Source organism: Pipistrellus kuhlii, unplaced genomic scaffold (genome assembly GCF_014108245.1).
Source record: "Pipistrellus kuhlii isolate mPipKuh1 unplaced genomic scaffold, mPipKuh1.p scaffold_m20_p_4, whole genome shotgun sequence".
In the NCBI taxonomy this organism is placed as follows: Eukaryota; Metazoa; Chordata; class Mammalia; order Chiroptera; family Vespertilionidae; genus Pipistrellus; species Pipistrellus kuhlii.
The window spans coordinates 2314900-2333510 of NW_023425540.1; the positions used below are offsets into that span (position 1 = coordinate 2314900).

General features: G+C 59.0%; 1 protein-coding gene across 1 annotated transcript; it reads right to left on the reverse strand.

Moving 5' to 3' along the window:
- Positions 1-3707: 3707 nt before the first annotated feature.
- Positions 3708-14768, reverse strand: ISL1 (ISL LIM homeobox 1). The gene is made up of 6 exons (XM_036410764.2): positions 14374-14768; positions 13303-13492; positions 10360-10619; positions 8288-8574; positions 6967-7134; positions 3708-5040 (listed from the first exon to the last, which is right to left on the reverse strand). The coding sequence occupies exons 1-6, from the start codon at positions 14399-14401 to the stop codon at positions 4924-4926; spliced, it is 1050 nt and encodes a 349-aa protein (XP_036266657.1). The 5' UTR covers positions 14402-14768; the 3' UTR covers positions 3708-4923.
- Between the last annotated feature and the right edge of the window lie 3843 nt (positions 14769-18611).

Below are 18611 nucleotides of genomic sequence, written 5' to 3' on the forward strand. Positions count from 1 at the left end.
AGATCCCCATCAGGCAGGGACAGAGTGAGCTGTGAAGTTTATGTTTGCGGCGCCAGGCTGCACAGCCATTCGGTGGCCGGCTCTCTTATCAAGAAAACAACAATCAGGAGGGATCAGTAAACAGAGGGGCCGCCAGTGCCCAGGAGCTCACTGCGTGCTGGTTTAAAAACAGCCACTCCCACGGGGCCAGCGAGCAGTTTTTATTCCCAACGCGCTAAAGAGGAGCATTCAAGACGCGGGCACTTTCAGAAGGAACGCTTTTTAAAGGAAAGGCACAGAAATTCCCCTCTTCCCACCCCCCCATGTGCCCCCAGAGAAAACCTGACTTGCCTCGTTGACTGCTGACGAGCAGAGGAAGGATACGTAGTGGAACTCCAGCATAATTCGGGTTGGAACTCTCCAGTACAGAAGCTGGCTCCAGGAACTTACAAACACCAAAAGTCAGTCCTTTCTGCTCAGTTCACTTACAGGAGGGGAGGTTAGACCCTGGCCGGCCGGGTTCCCACCCAAGGTAGCTTTCCTGGGGGTTTGGAGGGAGTTTTAACTCCCCGCACCTTGAAAGAAAGAAAGGGGGTGGGGGAGAGAGAGAGAGGAGGAGGAGGAGGAGGAGGAGGAGGAGGAGGAGGAGGAGGAGGAGGAGGAGGAGGAGGAGGAGGAGGAGGAGGAGGAGGAGGAGAAGCAGGAGAAGAAGAAGGAGAAGCAGGAGAAGAAGAAGAAGAAGAAGAAGAAGAAGAAGAAGAAGAAAGGAAGGAAGGAAGAAAGAAAGAAAGAAGGGGGGGGGCAGGGAGGGAGGGAGAGAGAGAGAGAGAGAGAGAGAGAGAGAGAGAGAGAGAGAAGAAGAAGAAGAAGAAGAAGAAGAAGAAGAAAGAGAAAGAAAGAAAGAAAGAGAAAGAAAAAAAGAAAGAAAGAAAGAAAAAAAGAAAGAAAGAAAGAAAAAAGAAAGAAAGAAAGAAAGAAAGAAAGAAAGAAAGAAAGAAAGAAAGAAAGGGAGAAAGAGAGAAAGAGAAAGAGAAAGGGAGAGAAAGGAAGAAAGAGGAAAAGGCTAAGTAAGTCCACTTGGGATTTACAGGACACTTCGATGGGAATGATTGACCTTATGACTTAAATTTCCAGGTGCTGGGGAAATGCAAAGAACTCCTTGGAGCCTTCGAAGCACATGTCCTTCTGGCTGGCCGGGCTGGGCCAGGAAAGGGGACCTTCCAATCCATCCGCTAACCGCCCCCCCAGCACCCAGAGGCAGAGTGGCACCCAGTCACCTTTCAATATGGAACCCCATAAAAGCTGTGAAGTGGGGAAGTGGTACACCCCACACATGGGATCCCCAATGACTGAGTGTTAATTCCATGGAGAAAGGTATGGTCAGGCATGTCCTTCCAGCTGGGAAGGGATTTTTTTTTCATGGTAAGAAAAGCCAGGTCCGAGTGATGCCAAGGAAAGACAGACAGCCGACTGAAACAGGAGGTGACTGCTCCGAAACAATGGGGGGCAGTCCTGTGGGTGAGGGTGCGGGTGTCCCTGCAGATCCCCCTCGGAGGGGAGCATCCTGGCCAGCTGGGGCCAGTGCATCCCCGTGTAGCTGGCAGCAGCCGGAGAGCATGAGTCAAGGTGTCCAGAGGGAGGATGCAGCGTCCTCAGGGGAGGGAGGACCAGGGAAGCGCCAGCAGGAGGGATTCCAGGAGAAGAGCGGGTCCTGAGGTGTGCAGGGGGGAGGGAGTATACCCAGGGGGGTGTGCAAAGGAGGAGCCATCTCAGCTGCATGTGCGAGGAGCAGAGACGGGAGCGCACCTTCCGTGTGAATAATACAGGAACCGTCCGCCCCTTCTCCGCCATCGGGCAGCAAACGCCTTAAATCCAGCAAGCGAATCCAAGCCATTCACCGCCTCCCAAATGACTGCCCTTCAGTTCAAGCTGAGGGCTGCAGGACACACGGACATCTATATCTGTAACCCACCCCCACCCCAACCCCGTCCTAATCTTAGAATAAAAGCCGGGATGATGAGGCATGGCCAAGATGTGTGCCTCACACCGGGGTCCTCCCATGGCATTCAAACCCTAAAGTTTTTGCTATTTTGTGTGTTTGTTTTCCCCCCATCTCCATGGTCACCATCGTCTAGCAGAGGCTAAGGTGGGGGGCGGGGAGGGGGGCTTAAGGACTAGGACCCCCCTGACCAGCAATGGCACAGTCAGTGACATGGTGACACCGGCAGGCATGCACACTGGGCCTTCCGCCCTTCCCGTTCGTTATCCATCTGTCCCAGGTGTGATGGCGGGGAAAACGGAAAAGGCAGACCCACAGAGATGATAGAGGTGGTGAGCAGGAAGCCAACAGGCAGGTCCCCTGCCAGAAGCAGGCCGGGGAGAACAGAAAGGACAAATAAGAAAGGAAAGGGGTGGGGGGGGAGTAGAGCGAGCTTTCCCCAGAGAAGATCCATGTGAGATAAGATACAACTCCTGTTTTTCTGAACGACTGTAAGCACCATTACCCCGGCCAAATTATTGCCCCTCCGTCAAGAATTAGAGGCCACAAAGAGAGCCAGGGGCCGTCCCAGGCGCTGCCGCATTGTCAATGCAAAGTTTGTTTTCTCTCGGCCCCACGTGGGCCTGTAATTAACCCTTCCGCAGGCCCAGCCAAACAAAAGCCTAATTGAGCCCGTTTCCCTGACTCCCGAAGGCTTGGGAAGGGGCACAGCACAGCGATCTGAGAGCTGGGATCCCCCCCCTCTGCTCCCCCGCTCGCCTCCGCCCTGCTCCCTGGCAGGGGTCCCGGGGCACCAGGCAGACTCGGGATCAGGGTTCCCCAGATTTCGTAGGTGTTCCGAATTACCGGTTGTCAGATACTTAAATCACAACAGGACGCTCCCGAGTGCAAATGAATCCAGCTTCTAAAGAGCCAAAGTGTCATGGGGGAGGGGCACAAGGTGGAGCCCCAAACCCTACAGTAAGGCCCGAAGGGGAGGAAGCGGGTTGTGGATGGGGCCGCTGCCCTGTTGGGGCGCTGGCTCTCCCATGGGGGCTGCTGCTCAGGGCAGGGCGGGGGGGATACTTGTGAGAGAGAAAGGGGAGTCCTTGGGCCCCCATCCCCGAAAATGCGGTTCCCCATGGCCTCCTCTGTGCTCCGGGACCCAGCCAGCCACCCCTCCAAGGTCCTGGGAACTGGCACTGCGGGAGAAGTGGGGGGTGGGCTGGGGGGACCGGGTGGGGGAAGGTGAGGACACACACAGGCTGACAGATCTGGAAACATCCCCACCCCCCACTGCTCCTCCTGATCAACACCGGCTTCTCCAGGGCTGCCCCGCTGGGAAGGAGTGGTCAGGCCTCCCGGGCTACAGAACACGAAGAAAGCCCCTCTGAGAGCAAGAGCTCATCCTTGAACTAGGGGTCCCTTCCACAGGCCCACGCAGGAGACGGGGTGAAAACAAGCACGTAGTCTAAGAAAATAAAGCTGGGCCCTCCTCTACTATTTGCGGTGTGGTGGAAGGGGGCAGGGCAAGAAAAGAGAGAAGGGAGGAGGTGGGGGGAGCAGGCAGGAGGACAGCACCTAATTTTCCAAAACCAGTCCGAGGGCTCAGTGGGGAGCTGCAGGCTTCAGCCCTGCCTTCCCTGCGGGGAGCCTGGGGGCCACGGGGCCACGGCGGCCACCCCCCACCCCACTGCCGGGCAGCACTGCTCCTTGTAAGCACAGAAAAGAGGGACCGGCCGTAGCGTTCATTTATTTATCTATGCCAAACGTTTATTAGTGAAATAGTCCTGCAGATAGAATCCTACATATGGCGCTTTGATTTTTCACATATTTAAGGAGAGAAAATAAAATGACAAAACACATAGGAGTCGACATATAATTCAAAGACCACGGTACACAACCTTTGTCTTCTCTTCTGTTTGTTTTTACTTCAGCAAACAAAAAATAAATGTCAAATGACATGAAAAGTGGCAAGTCTTCCGACAATAAATAATAAATTACTTTATAATTTTTTTTGCAATGCAAGAGCAAACAAAAAAAGTTTCCTTTTCCTTTTCCTCTTTATTTCCAGAGAGAGAGAGAGAGAGAGAGAGAGAGAGAGAGAGAGAGAGAGAGGGAGAGAGAGAGAAAGAGAGAGAAAAAGAGAGAGAGAGAGAGAGAGAAACAGTCATTGTAACCGATAACTATACACATCTTTGGGGGGAGAGTCCTGGACAGACAGGAGGGGCAAACACAATCCCGAGACTTGTGGCGAAATAGAGGTAACCTTGTTGCAATGCTTTATACGTCGGTTTTCAAACCTGGATTCAAAAACCTTTAAAGTCGCTTCAGACTTCTTGATAAGAGAGGATGGATCTCAAAAAAAAAAGGGGGAGGCGGGGGAGACGGGGCTGGAGGGAAAGAAAAGGGACATGCTAAGAAACCCAGGCTTTCCATGAACCCCTTGTCAAGTCACCTGGAAACCCCGCGGCCAGCGCCACCTCTGAAAGGGCCTTTCAGCCGCTCCTCCTCCAGCTCGGCCCAGCTTGGCAGGCCAGGCCGCCCAGAAACAGCACCATTCAGACGGGGCGGCCGGGAGGCCCTGCCTCTGAGGCTCTCCGAAGGGCAAGGAAATGAAAGCGCTTTTTTTTTTTTTGAGATCCTCGAATATAAATCCTCTACGTTTTAAAAACGTCTTTTTGTTGGTTTGTTTGTTTTCCCTCAGTCCTCCTAAGGTCACACTGGACAGCGCGCGTTGGGCCCGGGCGTTGCTCTGTGGTTGGTTTCCGCTCTGGTAAAATCCCATGATTGTCTTCACAGTGTTGCTACCATATTACCTTGTCATCAAACCAGGCTTCGTGCATTTCATGGAGCATTCGTTTCCTCGACTCAGTTTCCGTGGACGGGGGCGTTAAATACTTCTGGTTCGGAGTTCAACGGGATGGGCTCCCACCGGCTCCACCAGGGGCGAGAACGGTCGGTCCTCAGGCCTCGACGGGGCTGGCCACCATGCTGTTGGGGGTGTCGGGGAGCTGCGAGGACATGGAGGCCACCTCACTGCCCGTGGAGTTTGAGCCCGGGCCTCCCTCGGAGAAACTGACCTGCGCGGAGGGTGAGAGGGGAGTGAAGGCGGCCTTGGCCAGTGCAGACAAGGAGGCGCAACCTGTCTATGTGGGTGCCTGCAGGTGCCAGCGTGCAGACAGGGAGACAGACACGCACAGAGCTTTCGGGGATAGGATTCCACTTCCACAGTTAAAGCACGCCTCCCCGGAAAAAGGATTCCAGGAGAAATCCTCTCCATCTCCCGTCTTCCCAGAGCCCTGTCAGAGCGGAACCTGAATTCCCAGCATTGGGTTGCGTTTTAAATTATTTAAGGACAAATGTGTTTCTCCCTGTGCGATGGTGCCACGGCTCTGCCACGCATGCTCCAGATAAAATCACCCCGAGTTGCTGCCCGGGGAGCAGCTGAGTCTGTCTACAGGCATCAGGGCCTCTCTCCGGGAGGAGAAAATCCATCACACACACTCTTGACTCCCGGGGGGCTCCGAGGAACAGGGTGGCCTCCTCGGAGGACTGGCAGCCTGGGCGTCCTTCCTTGTTCTCTGTCTCAGCTCCCTCTCTCCCAGCCTGGCTCTTCCTTCCCAGAGGAGGCCCAGGGATTATAAATATGGGGCTCTAGAAAGTACTGTGGCTGTTGCAAAGCTCCTTCTCTGCCCAGCCCCCACCCAGGCCTCTCTACCTCTGCTCACATCCCTCACATCCGTCACCAAGGTTTCTTTTGGAAGCTGCTCTGCGTCCTCCCCCACCGGCCCCGAGATCCAGGTTTCACCCAAATAACTCCTGAGATTGCCCCGACTTTAAAATAAGGGATGGTTCCTCATTCCAGAGTCCACCTTCCTAGCCCTGCCGCTCAGCTCTCCCACTGGGAGGTCAGAGGACTCCTGGGATTTTCCCAGACCGGCTGGCTTACCCAGGGAAACCAGGCCCACTGCCTCCGTGTGGTCACAGGGGAAGACGGAGCCTCCAGGTAAAAGTGAGGGGAAGAGCGAACCTCCATCAAACTGTCATTCCGGAGGAAGGAACAGCTTTTAGGATGGATCTTATGCCATACAAGATTCTCCGGGGCTGTTTACTATTTAAGCAGGAAAAAAAACCTCCTGTGTACATATATCACAAAGGACACAGATTGAATCATCTTCTTTATCTTGACCCTGAAGCCTTTTGTAGGGGAAAGATGAATTCCTTTTCTGTTTTCTGGATGGTAAAGCACGCTAAGAGATCTTCACATTGTACCTGATGGGTAGAACTCACGTCCCTCTTGCTAAATACATGTTCGATAGTATGTCATTACATGAAGAATTTGAACTCCTAATACTTAACAATGCTTCCATCGTCTACTTAAAAATGCTGCCTTTCAGATGGGGGCCAGTCCCAGAAAGAGCTATAGTAACACTAAGTATCAGTCCTGTCTTTGAATCACTGGACGCTCTTTCTTGACCTATTTGAACCGGCACCCGCACAGACGCCGGCTGCCCACTGGTTAGGACCCTGACTATGCGCGTCCACATCGCTCACTTCGCTGTGATTGAGGCCCTGAGACACCCATTCTCCAGGAGCGGGGGCGGGAGGAGATGCACTAACGGCCGGTTCAGTGTCCAGTGCTCTCCCGTGTCCCTCCTCAGGCGGGAGCCGGGGCGGACGCTTCTGGCACCCCGGCGCCTTCCCACGCACGCCCGCCTCTCTAGCCGGCACCTGGAGGCCAATCCATCAAAGCGGGACTGACAGACAATGCAACCTGGACGCTCAGATGACGGGCTCTCCCCGAAAAGGCTCGCTGGAGGTTTGTTTTTCTTAGGAGCCTGCTCCTCCTCTTCCCCAGCCACCCTCGTCTCTGCCCAGCCCTGGTCCCGGCCCTGGGAGGCACCCGCCTCCACCCCCGCCCACCCCACCCCAGGATCTCTCATGGCGTGGGGGTCCCACCAGAGCCTCTTTGCTGGGGAGACTGGGCCCGGGGAGCCGCCACTCACCAGCTGCTGGAAGGCGGGCTGGTCTATGTCACTCTGCAAGGCGAAGTCACTCAGGACCTTCCAGGGCGGCTGGTAGCTCTGCACCTCCACCGGGTTGGCCTGCAGGCCGCCGTCGTGCCTCTCGGGACTGGCGGCCACCATGGGGGTCCCGGTCATCCCCTGGATGTTCTGTGGACGACCCCCACCCACCCCGGCACGTTAACGAGCACACACCCTGCCTCCACTGTCCGCCGCGGGGCTGAGCAAATATGCCCAGCATTATCTTATCTCTCTGGCCACACTGACTCCTTAGTTAATCTGCCGGCACCTACGGGCACAGCGGGGGTTCCTGCGGTTTCACCGGGTTCCGTCTCTCTGCTTCTGCGGGCTGGACCGGGAGGTCCGCTCCGGCCTCCTTAGACCCAGTTCTCCTGTGACTTCCCGTTCCCTCACTCTCCGGGCGGCGTATCCCAATGCCTCCGCCGGCCATCGGGGCCACAGGCGTGGAGGCAGGCGAGGCCTCCCTCCGGCTGGAGCTGGAGTGGCCCCCGGGCCCTCTCACTGAGCTTTCGGCTGGTTTTCTCCAGGCCGCTCTCCCTGCAGCACCACCCCACCCCTTCCCCCCGGCCTGGCGGCTATTGTACTATTAAGCACTAACCAGCTTAGAAAGTGCCCTGGCCCAGGCTGGGCCGGCCTGCCAAGTTTAATGACAGCGGGTTTTATGGCATTTAAAAATAGGGCCAAAGCAGTAAAAAGCAGGGGGGGGGGCGGGAAATGAACTCCTGAGGTTCTTTTCACCAGAAGGGCCTGCAGTGACCAGGGAGGAGCGGGGCGGGGGGAGAAACAGTGCCAGGGCCTGCCATCCCCGCAGCCTGGGCTTGACCTTGAGCAGAGGGTGCCCTGTCTTTGCCGGTGGGTCACCTTGGGGGACCTCGCAGGCCTCCAGGCGCTGCAGAAGGCCTAGCCGCTGTGGGGCAGGGGCTCAGGGGGCCTCCAGGGTACCCCCTCCCACGCCCTGGATTTCACAGTAAACCAAGCCTGGTCCCTCCCTGCTCTCAGGGCACCAGAGCTGAGGGCCTGTCAAACCCAGAGCCAGGCCCTGCCGCCCCCGCCTGCTGGGAGGGGGGTCGCTGTGTGGATGGGAACAAGGTTGAGGGGCGTGAGCCCACCCGGGAAGGCTGGGGGGTGGGCTGCCCCTCCCGCCCGCCGAAGTTCCCCTTCACTGGGGTGAGGGGCCTCCTGCCTGGGCTCCAGCTCCCATCAGGATGGGCCCTGAGGCCAGCCAGCCCGCTGGGCAGCCTGCAGCCCCCGCGCCCTCCCTCCCCCCTCCGGCCGCACTCACCGTCTTGTCGTTGGGCTGCTGCTGCTGCAGCTGCTTCATCATGATGCTGCGCTTCTTGTCCTTGCAGCGCTTGTTCTGGAACCAGACGCGGATCACGCGGGGGCTCAGGCCCGTCATCTCCACCAGCTGCTCCTTCATGAGCGCGTCGGGCCGCGGGTTGGCGGCGTAGCAGGTCCGCAGCGTGTGCAGCTGCTTCTCGTTCAGCACCGTCCGCACGCGGGTCGTCTTCTCCGGCTGCTTGTGCACGTGGGGCCGCAGCGCCGGCTGCCGCGCAGAGATGGGCTCGGCTGCGGGGCGGGGGGCGCCGTGAGCGCGGGCCGGGGCTGTGGGGGCCACCCAGAGCCCAGAGCCAGAGCCAGAGCCAGAGCCAGAGCAGGGCAGCCCGGGCAGAGCCAAACCTCACACCGTGTGGCCGGTGCCCGAGCCGCCTCTGTCCCCGCTCTGTCCCGCCGAGGGCGCGGAGGGGCCAGTCCCAGAGCCGGTCCCCTGCTCCCAGCCCAGGCGGCACCTTCGGCGTCCTCTCTCCTCCCCGCTGGCCTCCCCTAGCGCCCAGGGCGGCGCCTCCGGACGCTGGGGCTCAGGTCGCAGGGAAGCTGACACCGAACAGCCAGGGCGGCCAGAGACTGGCCAGCCAGGGTGGCTGCCACCGGGACAGTCCTGCCGGGAAGCTGGGACCTCCGGGCGGATGGCCACTCCTGCCAGGGGCTACGGAAATGGGGCATCTGTGCCGGCTCTGCAGTCCCTGGCCTTCCTCCTCCCCCTCCACCTGGGTGTTTGTGCAGGGGGCCGGGCCCAGCAAAGGAAAACTGAAACCCTGCTTCGGGGCCCAGATAAGGCGGCCAGCTGGGAGGTGCGGGCTCCTGACTCTGCCCAGCACCCGGCCCCGGTGCCCCCCACCGCGGAGCACAGGCAGCCCCAGCAGAAGCCGCCACCCTCTGGCTCCGGCCCCTGTGCCCCGCCAGCAGGTCGCACATCCCCTGCAGCCCCCGCCCAGCTGCCTGCCAGCAGAGGCTGCGCCCGCTTTCTCAGCCAGGGCTTAGAGGGAATCGATACTCTCACCCTGCGCCGGGCAGCTCTGCTCCTGGCCCGAAGGCAGGCTTGGAAACAGTGTCTGCCTTTGAGCCCCCTCCCAGCTCCCCCTCCCTCCCCCGCTCAGGCCGGGGACCTGGCTGCTTCTCCTCCGCTCCCCGGGAAAGGCTGCGGCCTGCAGGGCACAAATCCCACACCCCCAGGACCCCCGAGGGGTCAGGTCAACACCTAAGGGGTCAATTCCGTGTTAGCGCCGCCGGACCCCAGGACGGAATTCCCACCAAACCGCCGGGCCTGAGGAGGCAGGCCCCCTTTAGGGCAATTACTGCCATCGGCTTGCTGACAGTTTTAAATTACGGCCCCGCGCGGGCCTGCCCTGAGCCGGGACTCTCTCTCCGTGTGCATTTCCCCGCAAAGTATTTTTAAAAAGTACTTTTTAAAAATGCTTCGGAGTGGGGGGCAGAAAAGGGGTTTGAGAAGTGAAGTGACCTGGGGGGGGGACCCCAAACCTCGGTGGCTGGGTTGGAGGAGGCAGCGGGGCGGCCAGGCTCCGCCCCTTCACCAGGCGGCGGCGGGCGGGTACCTGGCGGGGCCGCGGCCCGGGTCCGGGAAGCCGCGGCGGGAGGCCCTGGCACACCGGGCCGCTGTGTCTGGGCGTGAGCCTGCCTGTGTGCACACGGCTGCATTCCGTGTGCCTGCCTGTGTGCACACGGCTGCATTCCGTGTGCCTGCCTGTGTGCACACGGCTGCATTCCGTGTGCCTGCCGGGACCGCGGGCCGCAGGCGGCGGCAGAGGGGACAATGGGCGGGGAGCCTGGCTGCCCCAGCCTCACCCCGGGGGTGCACGCAGCCTGCGCTCCGGCATCGGGTGCCTGCGGGCCGCCCGGCCCCGGGGTCCCTCTGCAGCCGCCGGGAGCGGGCAGGCGGCGGCCTAGCCGGGCGGCCCCGGGGAAAAGGGAGCGGGTGGCGGCCTGGCCGGGCGGCCGGGGAGGGCGCGGCGGCGGCCTGGCCGGGCGGCCGGGGAGGGCGCGGCGGCGGCGTACCTGCCATCTGCAGCGGGCGCGCGGGGTGCAGCGGGCTGAGCGGGGCGCCGGCGCCCAGGCCCGCCCGCTCCACCACGTCGTGGTCGGCGCGGCAGAAGAGCCCGTCCTCGCGCAGCGCGAACTCGTCGCCGGGGATGAGCTGGCGGCTGCAGGCCACGCAGCGGAAGCACTCGATGTGGTACACCTTGGCGCGGGCGCGCATCACGAAGTCGTTCTTGCTGAAGCCGATGCTGCACTTGGCGCACTTGATGCCGTACAACCTGGCGGGCCGGGCCGGGCAAGCACAGGGCAGCGGTCACTCAGGCGTCCGAGGCCCCCGCTACAGGCCCCGAGGCCCAGCGCCCCCCACGCCGGCATGGACAGGCCGCTGGGGTGGGGAGAACAGCGGCGATTCGGCCTCGCTTTCCCTCTCCGTTTCTTCCTTCCCCTCGGCCGCCTTCGGACCCCGCTCTGCCCCCATCGCCCAGCCCGCCCAGTCCGCGCCAGGACAACCGCCTCCAGCTCGGAAGCCTGGGCCGCGGCTCCAGCCGGCACCCCGCAGTGGGTGCCCCCGGCCACGGGTTCTAGGAACGTCTCACAGCCTGCAGCCCCGGCCCTCTGTCCCAGAGGAAAGGCCCGGCAGGCGGCTGCTGTGCACACACACTCCCCGGTGCACAAGCAGAAACAACAAAATGAAACCAAGGTTTGCAGGTCCGTCCCCGCAGGAGTCCGCGGATCCGCCCGGAAACAGAGGCTCCCCGCGGGCAACGACTTAACAAAGTTTCCCCGAAGCCTCCGGCCTTCCTCCCCGCAGCGGCCTCCCCTTCCCTCCCCGCGGCCTCCCCTTCCTCCCCGCGGCCTCCCATTCCCGCTGCCTCAGCCACAGCGCAGCGCCGGGCCCTGTGCAGGGGCCGAGGCCTCCGCCTCTGGTTCAGGCTGCGGGGGAGCCGGGACCTCTTCCCCGCGGCGGCTGGCCTTTCCTGGGGAGGTCCCTCTGGGCAGCCCGGGCCTGGCCCCCGGCCCTGCATCAGCGACCACAGACGCGGGCATTGCTACAGAGAGACCCCCAGAAAGGGGGAGGGGGCACCCACTGCCCAAGGGGAGGAAAGGAAAACTGAAGGGCCTTCTGTTCTGCTTGCACAGCTCCAGGATCTCCAGGGGAGGAAACACACACACACACACACACACACACACACACACACACACGCAAACACGCACTCATACATACACACATATGTATATGTATATATACATATATACACACATATATACACACGCGCGCGCATGCACATGCACACACTCGCATCCACACACACACATGCACACACAAACACAAGCCCAGGGGCTGAGAGAGAGTGGAGAGGGAGAGGTAAAAGCCATGGTTCCTTCCACAGCGTGTCTCCGGAGCAGGGCTTGCAGGCGGTGCGATAGCTCAGCACTATCTCCGGGCACAGATACCGCTCCGAGGTGCGAACTGAGCGCTCCCCCGCCAGAACCGCCGCTCACACACCGGTAAACAATGGAAAAGGGCTCATTTGTCAGAGGTTAGAAGGTAGCCTCCAAAGTTCGCCCCCCTCCGCCTCCTCCCTGTGAGAGCTCCCATTTCATAGGAGGAGGGCTTCACCTTGCCGGTGACCAAACAATTCGGAAAACCCCTCCCCCTCCGTGGGTTCCCCATTCCCCACTTCCTCCCATGCCCCCCCACCTTTGATGGGTCTATCAAGATTCTACTCACCGCTTCATGCTTTTAAAATCATTTAAAAAATCCTGGATTCTAAGCGAGCGGGAAAAATTTTAAGTGCATACTGAAAATTTTGACTAAACGGTAAATTAGTTCTCAGCTCCACAAACTGCAGGACTTACAAAAAGCTAATGTTTTTGTTCATAGCCGCTAGAGAATTTAAAATATATATACATATATAATTCTAATATTTTCAACTTAACAGCAAAGGTTATTATCTCTTCTGGTTGTTATTAAAACAATAACATTTTCTTTAGGCGTTCGACTGGCTTCCTAAGACAGGAAATGGAGTTTCTCACACACATATATAACCGTGTCTCGCACATATATACCCAGGTCAGAAGAAAGTATGCGATTAGCAAAGCATGAAGTTTAGACGCAGAATAAACTGAAAGAAAACTCAGGAAGTCCCTCATGTGGTTTTTAGTCTTGTCAGAATGGGCAATTGGCTCAGTTTATCAGTTACCAGATTTTAATGTGAGAAAGGAAGCTGTTCAATTATCTAAATATACCAATTGTTCGTAGACAGATGATGGGCAATTTGATCTGCTCTGTCTAATTCATCAGCTCAGATAAGATAAGAAAGAAAAGACATTCAGATGTTACCAAAGGGTTAATATTTAAAAAGATTAAATTTCCGACCTTTTTGCAGGAAATATTTGGGTTGGTTTTTAGATTTTCAAGGTAGAAACTCTCAGCCTAAAGGTGAAAGGCTATTTGCTGTTTCAAAATGCATGTGTAGGTCAAACTTTTATTTTGCCCATTACAGACATCTCCCAAGAATTTGCAAGTTACCAATAAAACCCTGAACTGAAACAGCGAAGAAAAATACTGCACAAGAGAATAAAAATCAACCTTTTTAAAATTTAGAAAACCCCGATTTAGCCCTTTATGCATTTTTTGTTTGTTTTGAAAGGAGGAGGGTGAGAAAGGGAAATATTTGAGCACCATAAATTCCAAGAGCAATTTAGCAAGCTTCAGTAACACACAACTTATGAAAACCACTGTCCAATTTTTCGGGGGAGTTTTCTGATAAAAAGTAAGATGAACAGCTTAGCTTCATGTATGCAATACACGTTCTGGGTAACTTTGGCACGCCAGACCCCATGAAGGCAAACTACGAAAACAGGCAAAATTCCCCCCAGATAATAAATAATAAGGCGTGGGGAGAGAGACCAGGGGACATCTCACACAATGGAGGAAGCGGAACGGACAGGGCATACCTGATATAATCCCTCTTACAGTAGGTTTTCCCATCTCTCACAAAGCACGTACAGCTCTCGTCCAAATACTGATTGCACTCTGCGCATTTCAAGCACGCCGCATGCCATTCCAAATCCGGAGAGACCCGCAGAATGTACTGATCGTGAATCTGATTGCCGCAGCCGACGCACAGGGAAATCAGGCGTTTTTCTGAAATGAAAATAAATACGTGATTGACTAACCGTTTACTTCCTACGGAGATAAACACACTTTTAGGATCGCTCTCTGCGCGATTCCCTTCTCCCGCCCCTCTTCCTTTCTTTCCTTTCTCTTTAAAGAGCGCTGCGCTTCGGAACGGTAATTGAAGCGTGTGCCACCCAAACCCTGACTCACTTCTCCAAAGGAGGTGGAATATTTGCAAAATGCAGATTGGACTAGTCCACGTTTGTGAGCCCAGCACACAATCAAACCCGTTCATTGTGTATTTCTTTCTCCATTCCCTCCCCCTCTCCTCCCTCTTTGCCATAACCGCCGCCGTGCACGGTTGTGCAGAAGTCAAGCCAAAGAAAAGGTTTGGGCTGGAAGCGTCCGGGCGGAGAGCGCAGGGAGCCTGTGTGCCCGCAGCAGCGCTCCCGCACGGTCCGGGGCTGGGTGTTGTCGGCCGGAGCGCACACATCCGTGCGGGTGTCACTCGTTCCCTTTGGCAAGTCCAAGGCTGCTGCCCTCGCCGCGCACCGGGCGTGCGGCGGCAGACCTTTGCCACAGAATAACCTTCTCTTGCAACAGCATAACCTTATCTTTGCAACAGAAGAACCTTTTCTCTTTGCAACAGAAGAACCTAGGAGAGCTCAGGGGCCCCGGGAGGAAGGCTAGGGCTTCGGAGCGCGCCCGGGCGAGCTCACACCCGAGGTCTGATCCCTTTCCTCCCCCGGAGATCAGAACCGACAGCAAAGCCTGCAGGCGCGGCGGGGAGCCAAAGCCGCCGGCCCCTCCGTGGTCTCTCCGCGGAGCCCCCGGGCGCCGTGCCGGCCGGAGCGCCCCCCGCACGCCCAGCCCGGCACGCCGAGCCCCGCGCTGCAAGAGCCGCTTACTTTTCGGTGGGTCGCCCATGTCTCCCATCGCGGACAGAGGGAGGAGTGTCCACAGTGAAATGGTGGTGGCACGGCGGGTGCGCAGCCCCCGGGAGGATGCTGGCGCGGCGGGCGAGGGGGCACCGCGGCCCGGGGTGCCCGGGGGCTGCCCGGCCCCGCGCCCTCGCCGCTCGGATCGGGGATGGAATCGGAGGCGGCGCCGGGAGCGGGCGGAGCGGAGGCGCGGCGGCGGCGGGACTCGGCGCGGCCGGGCACTGGCTTCCTTATCTCTTACTCAAACTTCTCTGCGGCCCGGCCCCTCGCCATTGGGTGACGCAGCGCGCGGGGACGTCAGGCGAGCGGCGCGCCCATTGGCTGCGGGGCGCGCGGCGCGGCGGCTCTGATTATCATATTTCAGCCCCGCGCGGCCGGCGCCACTGCCCGCGCCCGCCCGCCGACCGCACCGGGCTGGGCTCCCCGCACCGGGCCGGGCTGGGCTCCGGGCCGGGCTGGGCTCCCGCTGGGCTCCGGGCCGGGCCGGGCTCCGGGGCCGGGCTGGACTCCGGGGTCGGGCTGGGCTCCCCGCACCGGGCCGGGCTGGGCTCCGGGGCCGGGCCGGGCTCCGGGGCCGGGCTGGACTCCGGGGTCGGGCTGGGCTCCCCGCACCGGGCCGGGCTGGGCTCCCCGCGCCGGGCCGGGCTGGGCTCCGGGGCCGGGCTGGGCTCCGGGGCCGGGCTGGGCTCCCCGCGCCGGGCCGGGCTGGGCTCCGGGGCCGGGCTGGGCTCCCCGCGCCGGGCCGGGCTGGGCTCCGGGGCCGGGCCGGGCTCCCCGGCCGCCGCTCACCCCCGCCGATCGGGCCCGGCCGCCGCGCCGCCTCTCCCCTCCTCCCGCCGCCCGCCGCGCCGCTCCTCCGCCCAGCGCTCCGGGTGCCCGCCGGCCGCGCCGCGCGCCGGGCCCACTTTCTGCGGCCGCGGGCGGGTCTCCCCGAGGATGCGGTCCTCCCCGCCCCGCACCCCGGGTTCTAGCACACGGGCCGCTGGAGCGGCCGTTCGGCTCGGCCCGGTCTCTGGCGCCGGGGCGCACAGCCTGGCCGCCGGCCGCCCGGGAGGGTGAGTTCCCCGCTGGGCCCGCTGGGAGCGGCCTCCCCGGGGCAGGAGAAGCGGGGGCGGGGCGAACGCACACCCACAGGAACTGTTCGGACCCCGTTCCCTCCGACCCCAGATCCAGAGACGCGGGGTGCGGAAGGAGCGGGGCTCCGGGCCCAGCGGGAGCCGGCGGGAGGCGGCAGGTAGAGCCGGTGGCTCCGCCAGCCGCCCTCTCCCCGCGGCCCGCTCTGCCAGTTCCCTCCGGGATTAGGGGCGGGCACGGCCCCCCACCAAAGGTCCTCCCAGTGGTTTGGGGTTTGCGGAGAGGCTCCGTCCCGCCCCGTGGCTCTCCCCGCGGGTCTCCGGCCTTTGTCTGGGAGGGACCGGGTACAATTAGCCGGTGCGTTTCGGTGATTATAAAGACAAATTTCCGCGTCTCTCTGGAGGCCTCTGAGGTGCATTAGTCCGAGGGCGTGGGCAGGGAGGGGTCTGAGATAACGCAGTGCGGTGGGATTTCTCCGAACCCGCGGCGTGTGCTTCAGATCGGTTTCTCTCTGGAAACACCCTGGAGAGGCAGGGGTGCCGCTGCAGCTCGCCGGTCCCCTTTCCAGCAAATCTCACCATGTTCCTGGCATCTTTCCGTCTGTCTCCCTAAGACAAAGTCTAGGGGGGGTGTCCCCGAGGAACCCCCACACTTCCCCTGAGCTTCTAGAGTGATTGCTTATCTAAGGCGGCGGCCAGGTTATGAGAAGGCCCACAGCTCGGGCCGCGGAGGAATGGGGGTAATTTGGTGTCTTGTTGCCTGGAACCAGGCCGGCGGGTAGGAAACTCCCTCCTTTGTATCTTTCCCCAGATCTCACCCGGGATGAGAGCGGGGAGCCGCCAGCCTGGGGCTTGGTTTTGCCTGAACTCAGAAGCCAGGATGCTTGAGTGAGTGTCCCCGTCTCACGGAGGCTCTCTCCAGAACACACGTTTGTGGTGTTTTCTTCTCTCTCACTGGAGCTCGACCCTTTTATTTTATTAAGTTCTGTCCGTGTGTGTGTGTGTGTGTGTGTGTGTGTGTGTGTGTGTGTTTGAGAGAGAGAGAGAGAGAGAGAGAGAGAGAGAGAGAGAGAGAGAGAGAGAGAGAGAGAAATCGAAAGTGGGATGCACACACTGGTTGATCACTTTACCAGGTTTTGGTGTGTGGTTTTGGTGATTGTTTCTAGTCTCTGCTATTGCACGCACGGGGCCTTTGTCAGCTGCTTTTGCAAAACCGATGCTGGCTTCCCAGTATACGAGCATGTTTCCTGGGGCAGATGAACCAAGTTGGCTCCAGTAAAATAAAAGAGATGCCAGTGTAACACCAGAAAGTAAACAGGATTTTAGCCGATCATATGCCATCCTGCCACTTGTATGCCATGGAATCAAACCGTGGGAGCTGCCAGAAGCTTGAGGATTCATATTGGAAATCCACAAAGCGCCCACCAGCTATTGTACACGCTCCCTGTGGCATTGTAACCCCTAAACGAATGAGCTGCTCCAAAGAACAGTGTGCTGATGGCGATAGCAGTTCCAGACAGAAGCTGGCGTGCCCCTGGAGAGAACCCGTTACTGATGGGCAGTGGCACACTAACGGGGAGCACAGTGCGTTTTGTTTGCGCCAGCCCGCTGGTGCTGTAAACAAGAATCGGCTAACCAGTCCCTAGGCCCGTGGACCGAGGCTGAAGCGGACACTGCCCCGTGTCCTAGGGGCAATGTGAGGGAGCCGGTGATCACTGTTTCGCTCTGGAGTGGTGTCTGTTGCTAACACAGTTGGTATCAGAATCCCAGTTTGGATACCGGTATTAACTGTTTCCTTTCACCTGGAAGTTCCAGTAGACTCTCAGGTTATTCCCATTTCCTTCGCTGATGTGTGCATTGAATGCATTCCATGTATCTGTTAAAAATTGTAATACATTTGTAAGATATTTATAGAATATATCAAATAGAGTGATTAGCAGTATTTCCCCCAGTATTCGATCACAGGAGCGACCTCTTGTGTTCAAAGGGAGGATTAGACCCTCCCTTGTCAAAAACAGGGACTCGCTTTGACCTTTGAATATTCCCTGGGTTCAGGAATACATCTTTAAAGCAGCAGAGGTGCGGGTGCCCCGTGGGAGGTCTCCGCTGAGGAGAGGGAAGAAGAATATGAGTCGTTGTGAAGTACAGATCCTGTCACTCCAGGCCTCCCAGGCACACTGGACAGTGTATTTGCGGAGCTAAGATTTTTCAGAACTTCCTCTTGGTTCTGTGGCATCCGCCCACATGCACCTTCCAAAATGCAGCCAATACACCTAGAGCTTGTAGGCCTGCGATTGTGTGGTGTGTGTGTGTGTGTGTGTGTGTGTGTGTGTTGTTGCTGCTGCTGTTGCTTTCTTTCTCTGCTTTATTTCACATCGAAAAATCCCACATCAAACTTAACGCTAGATACAAGTCCCTGGACAAATAACATGTTCTCGAGATAACTTTTCAAAAAACCTGCATAGGTGTTGGTTGCCACTGAAAAGGAGCGTTCCACTGGCAGGGTTTATTTCTCCCCGCACAGCCCCTGGCTGGTAGGGGCGGGTTTTAGGCTGGTTCTTTGTGGAACGGGCACAGTGCCGGACCGGGCTTTCCCCACCTCCGTTCACGGAGCGGGCAGAGGGGGCTTCGCCGCTGCCCCTGGTCTGGGGGCCGGTTTGGGCCCTCCCCCGGGCTGTGATGTTGGTGCAGCCGCAGGGGAATCGCCCTGAAAGGGTAGACCCCATTGGGAGGCCAGCTCCCATGAGGAAGGTGTTCCGATCGGCACTTACATACCTGGAGGATTATATTTTCTAAGAGCCGCAGCAGATAATTTGGGGCTGGGGGGACGGTGTCAGAATGAAATGAACACATTTTATTCACCCCGGGAAGCAGACGTGGGGCGTCTCTCTCCGTTCTCCGTATTTTCACGTTTTCTGTGTAGTCCATCGTGCAGATCGAGCAACTCCATAAGCACCCTGTCTTCAGTGGGGCCGAGAGGCAGACAGTTTTCTGCGTTAAAGGGAGTCGCCGTTAACCATTCACACTCCGCACCCCACTCGGGTGCTCAGGGCTCATCGCCTCTCCCGCTCTGCTCTGCTCTGCGGGGAGGAATGGAGGAAACCCGGCTCCCCTGCAGAGAACAGAAGGACC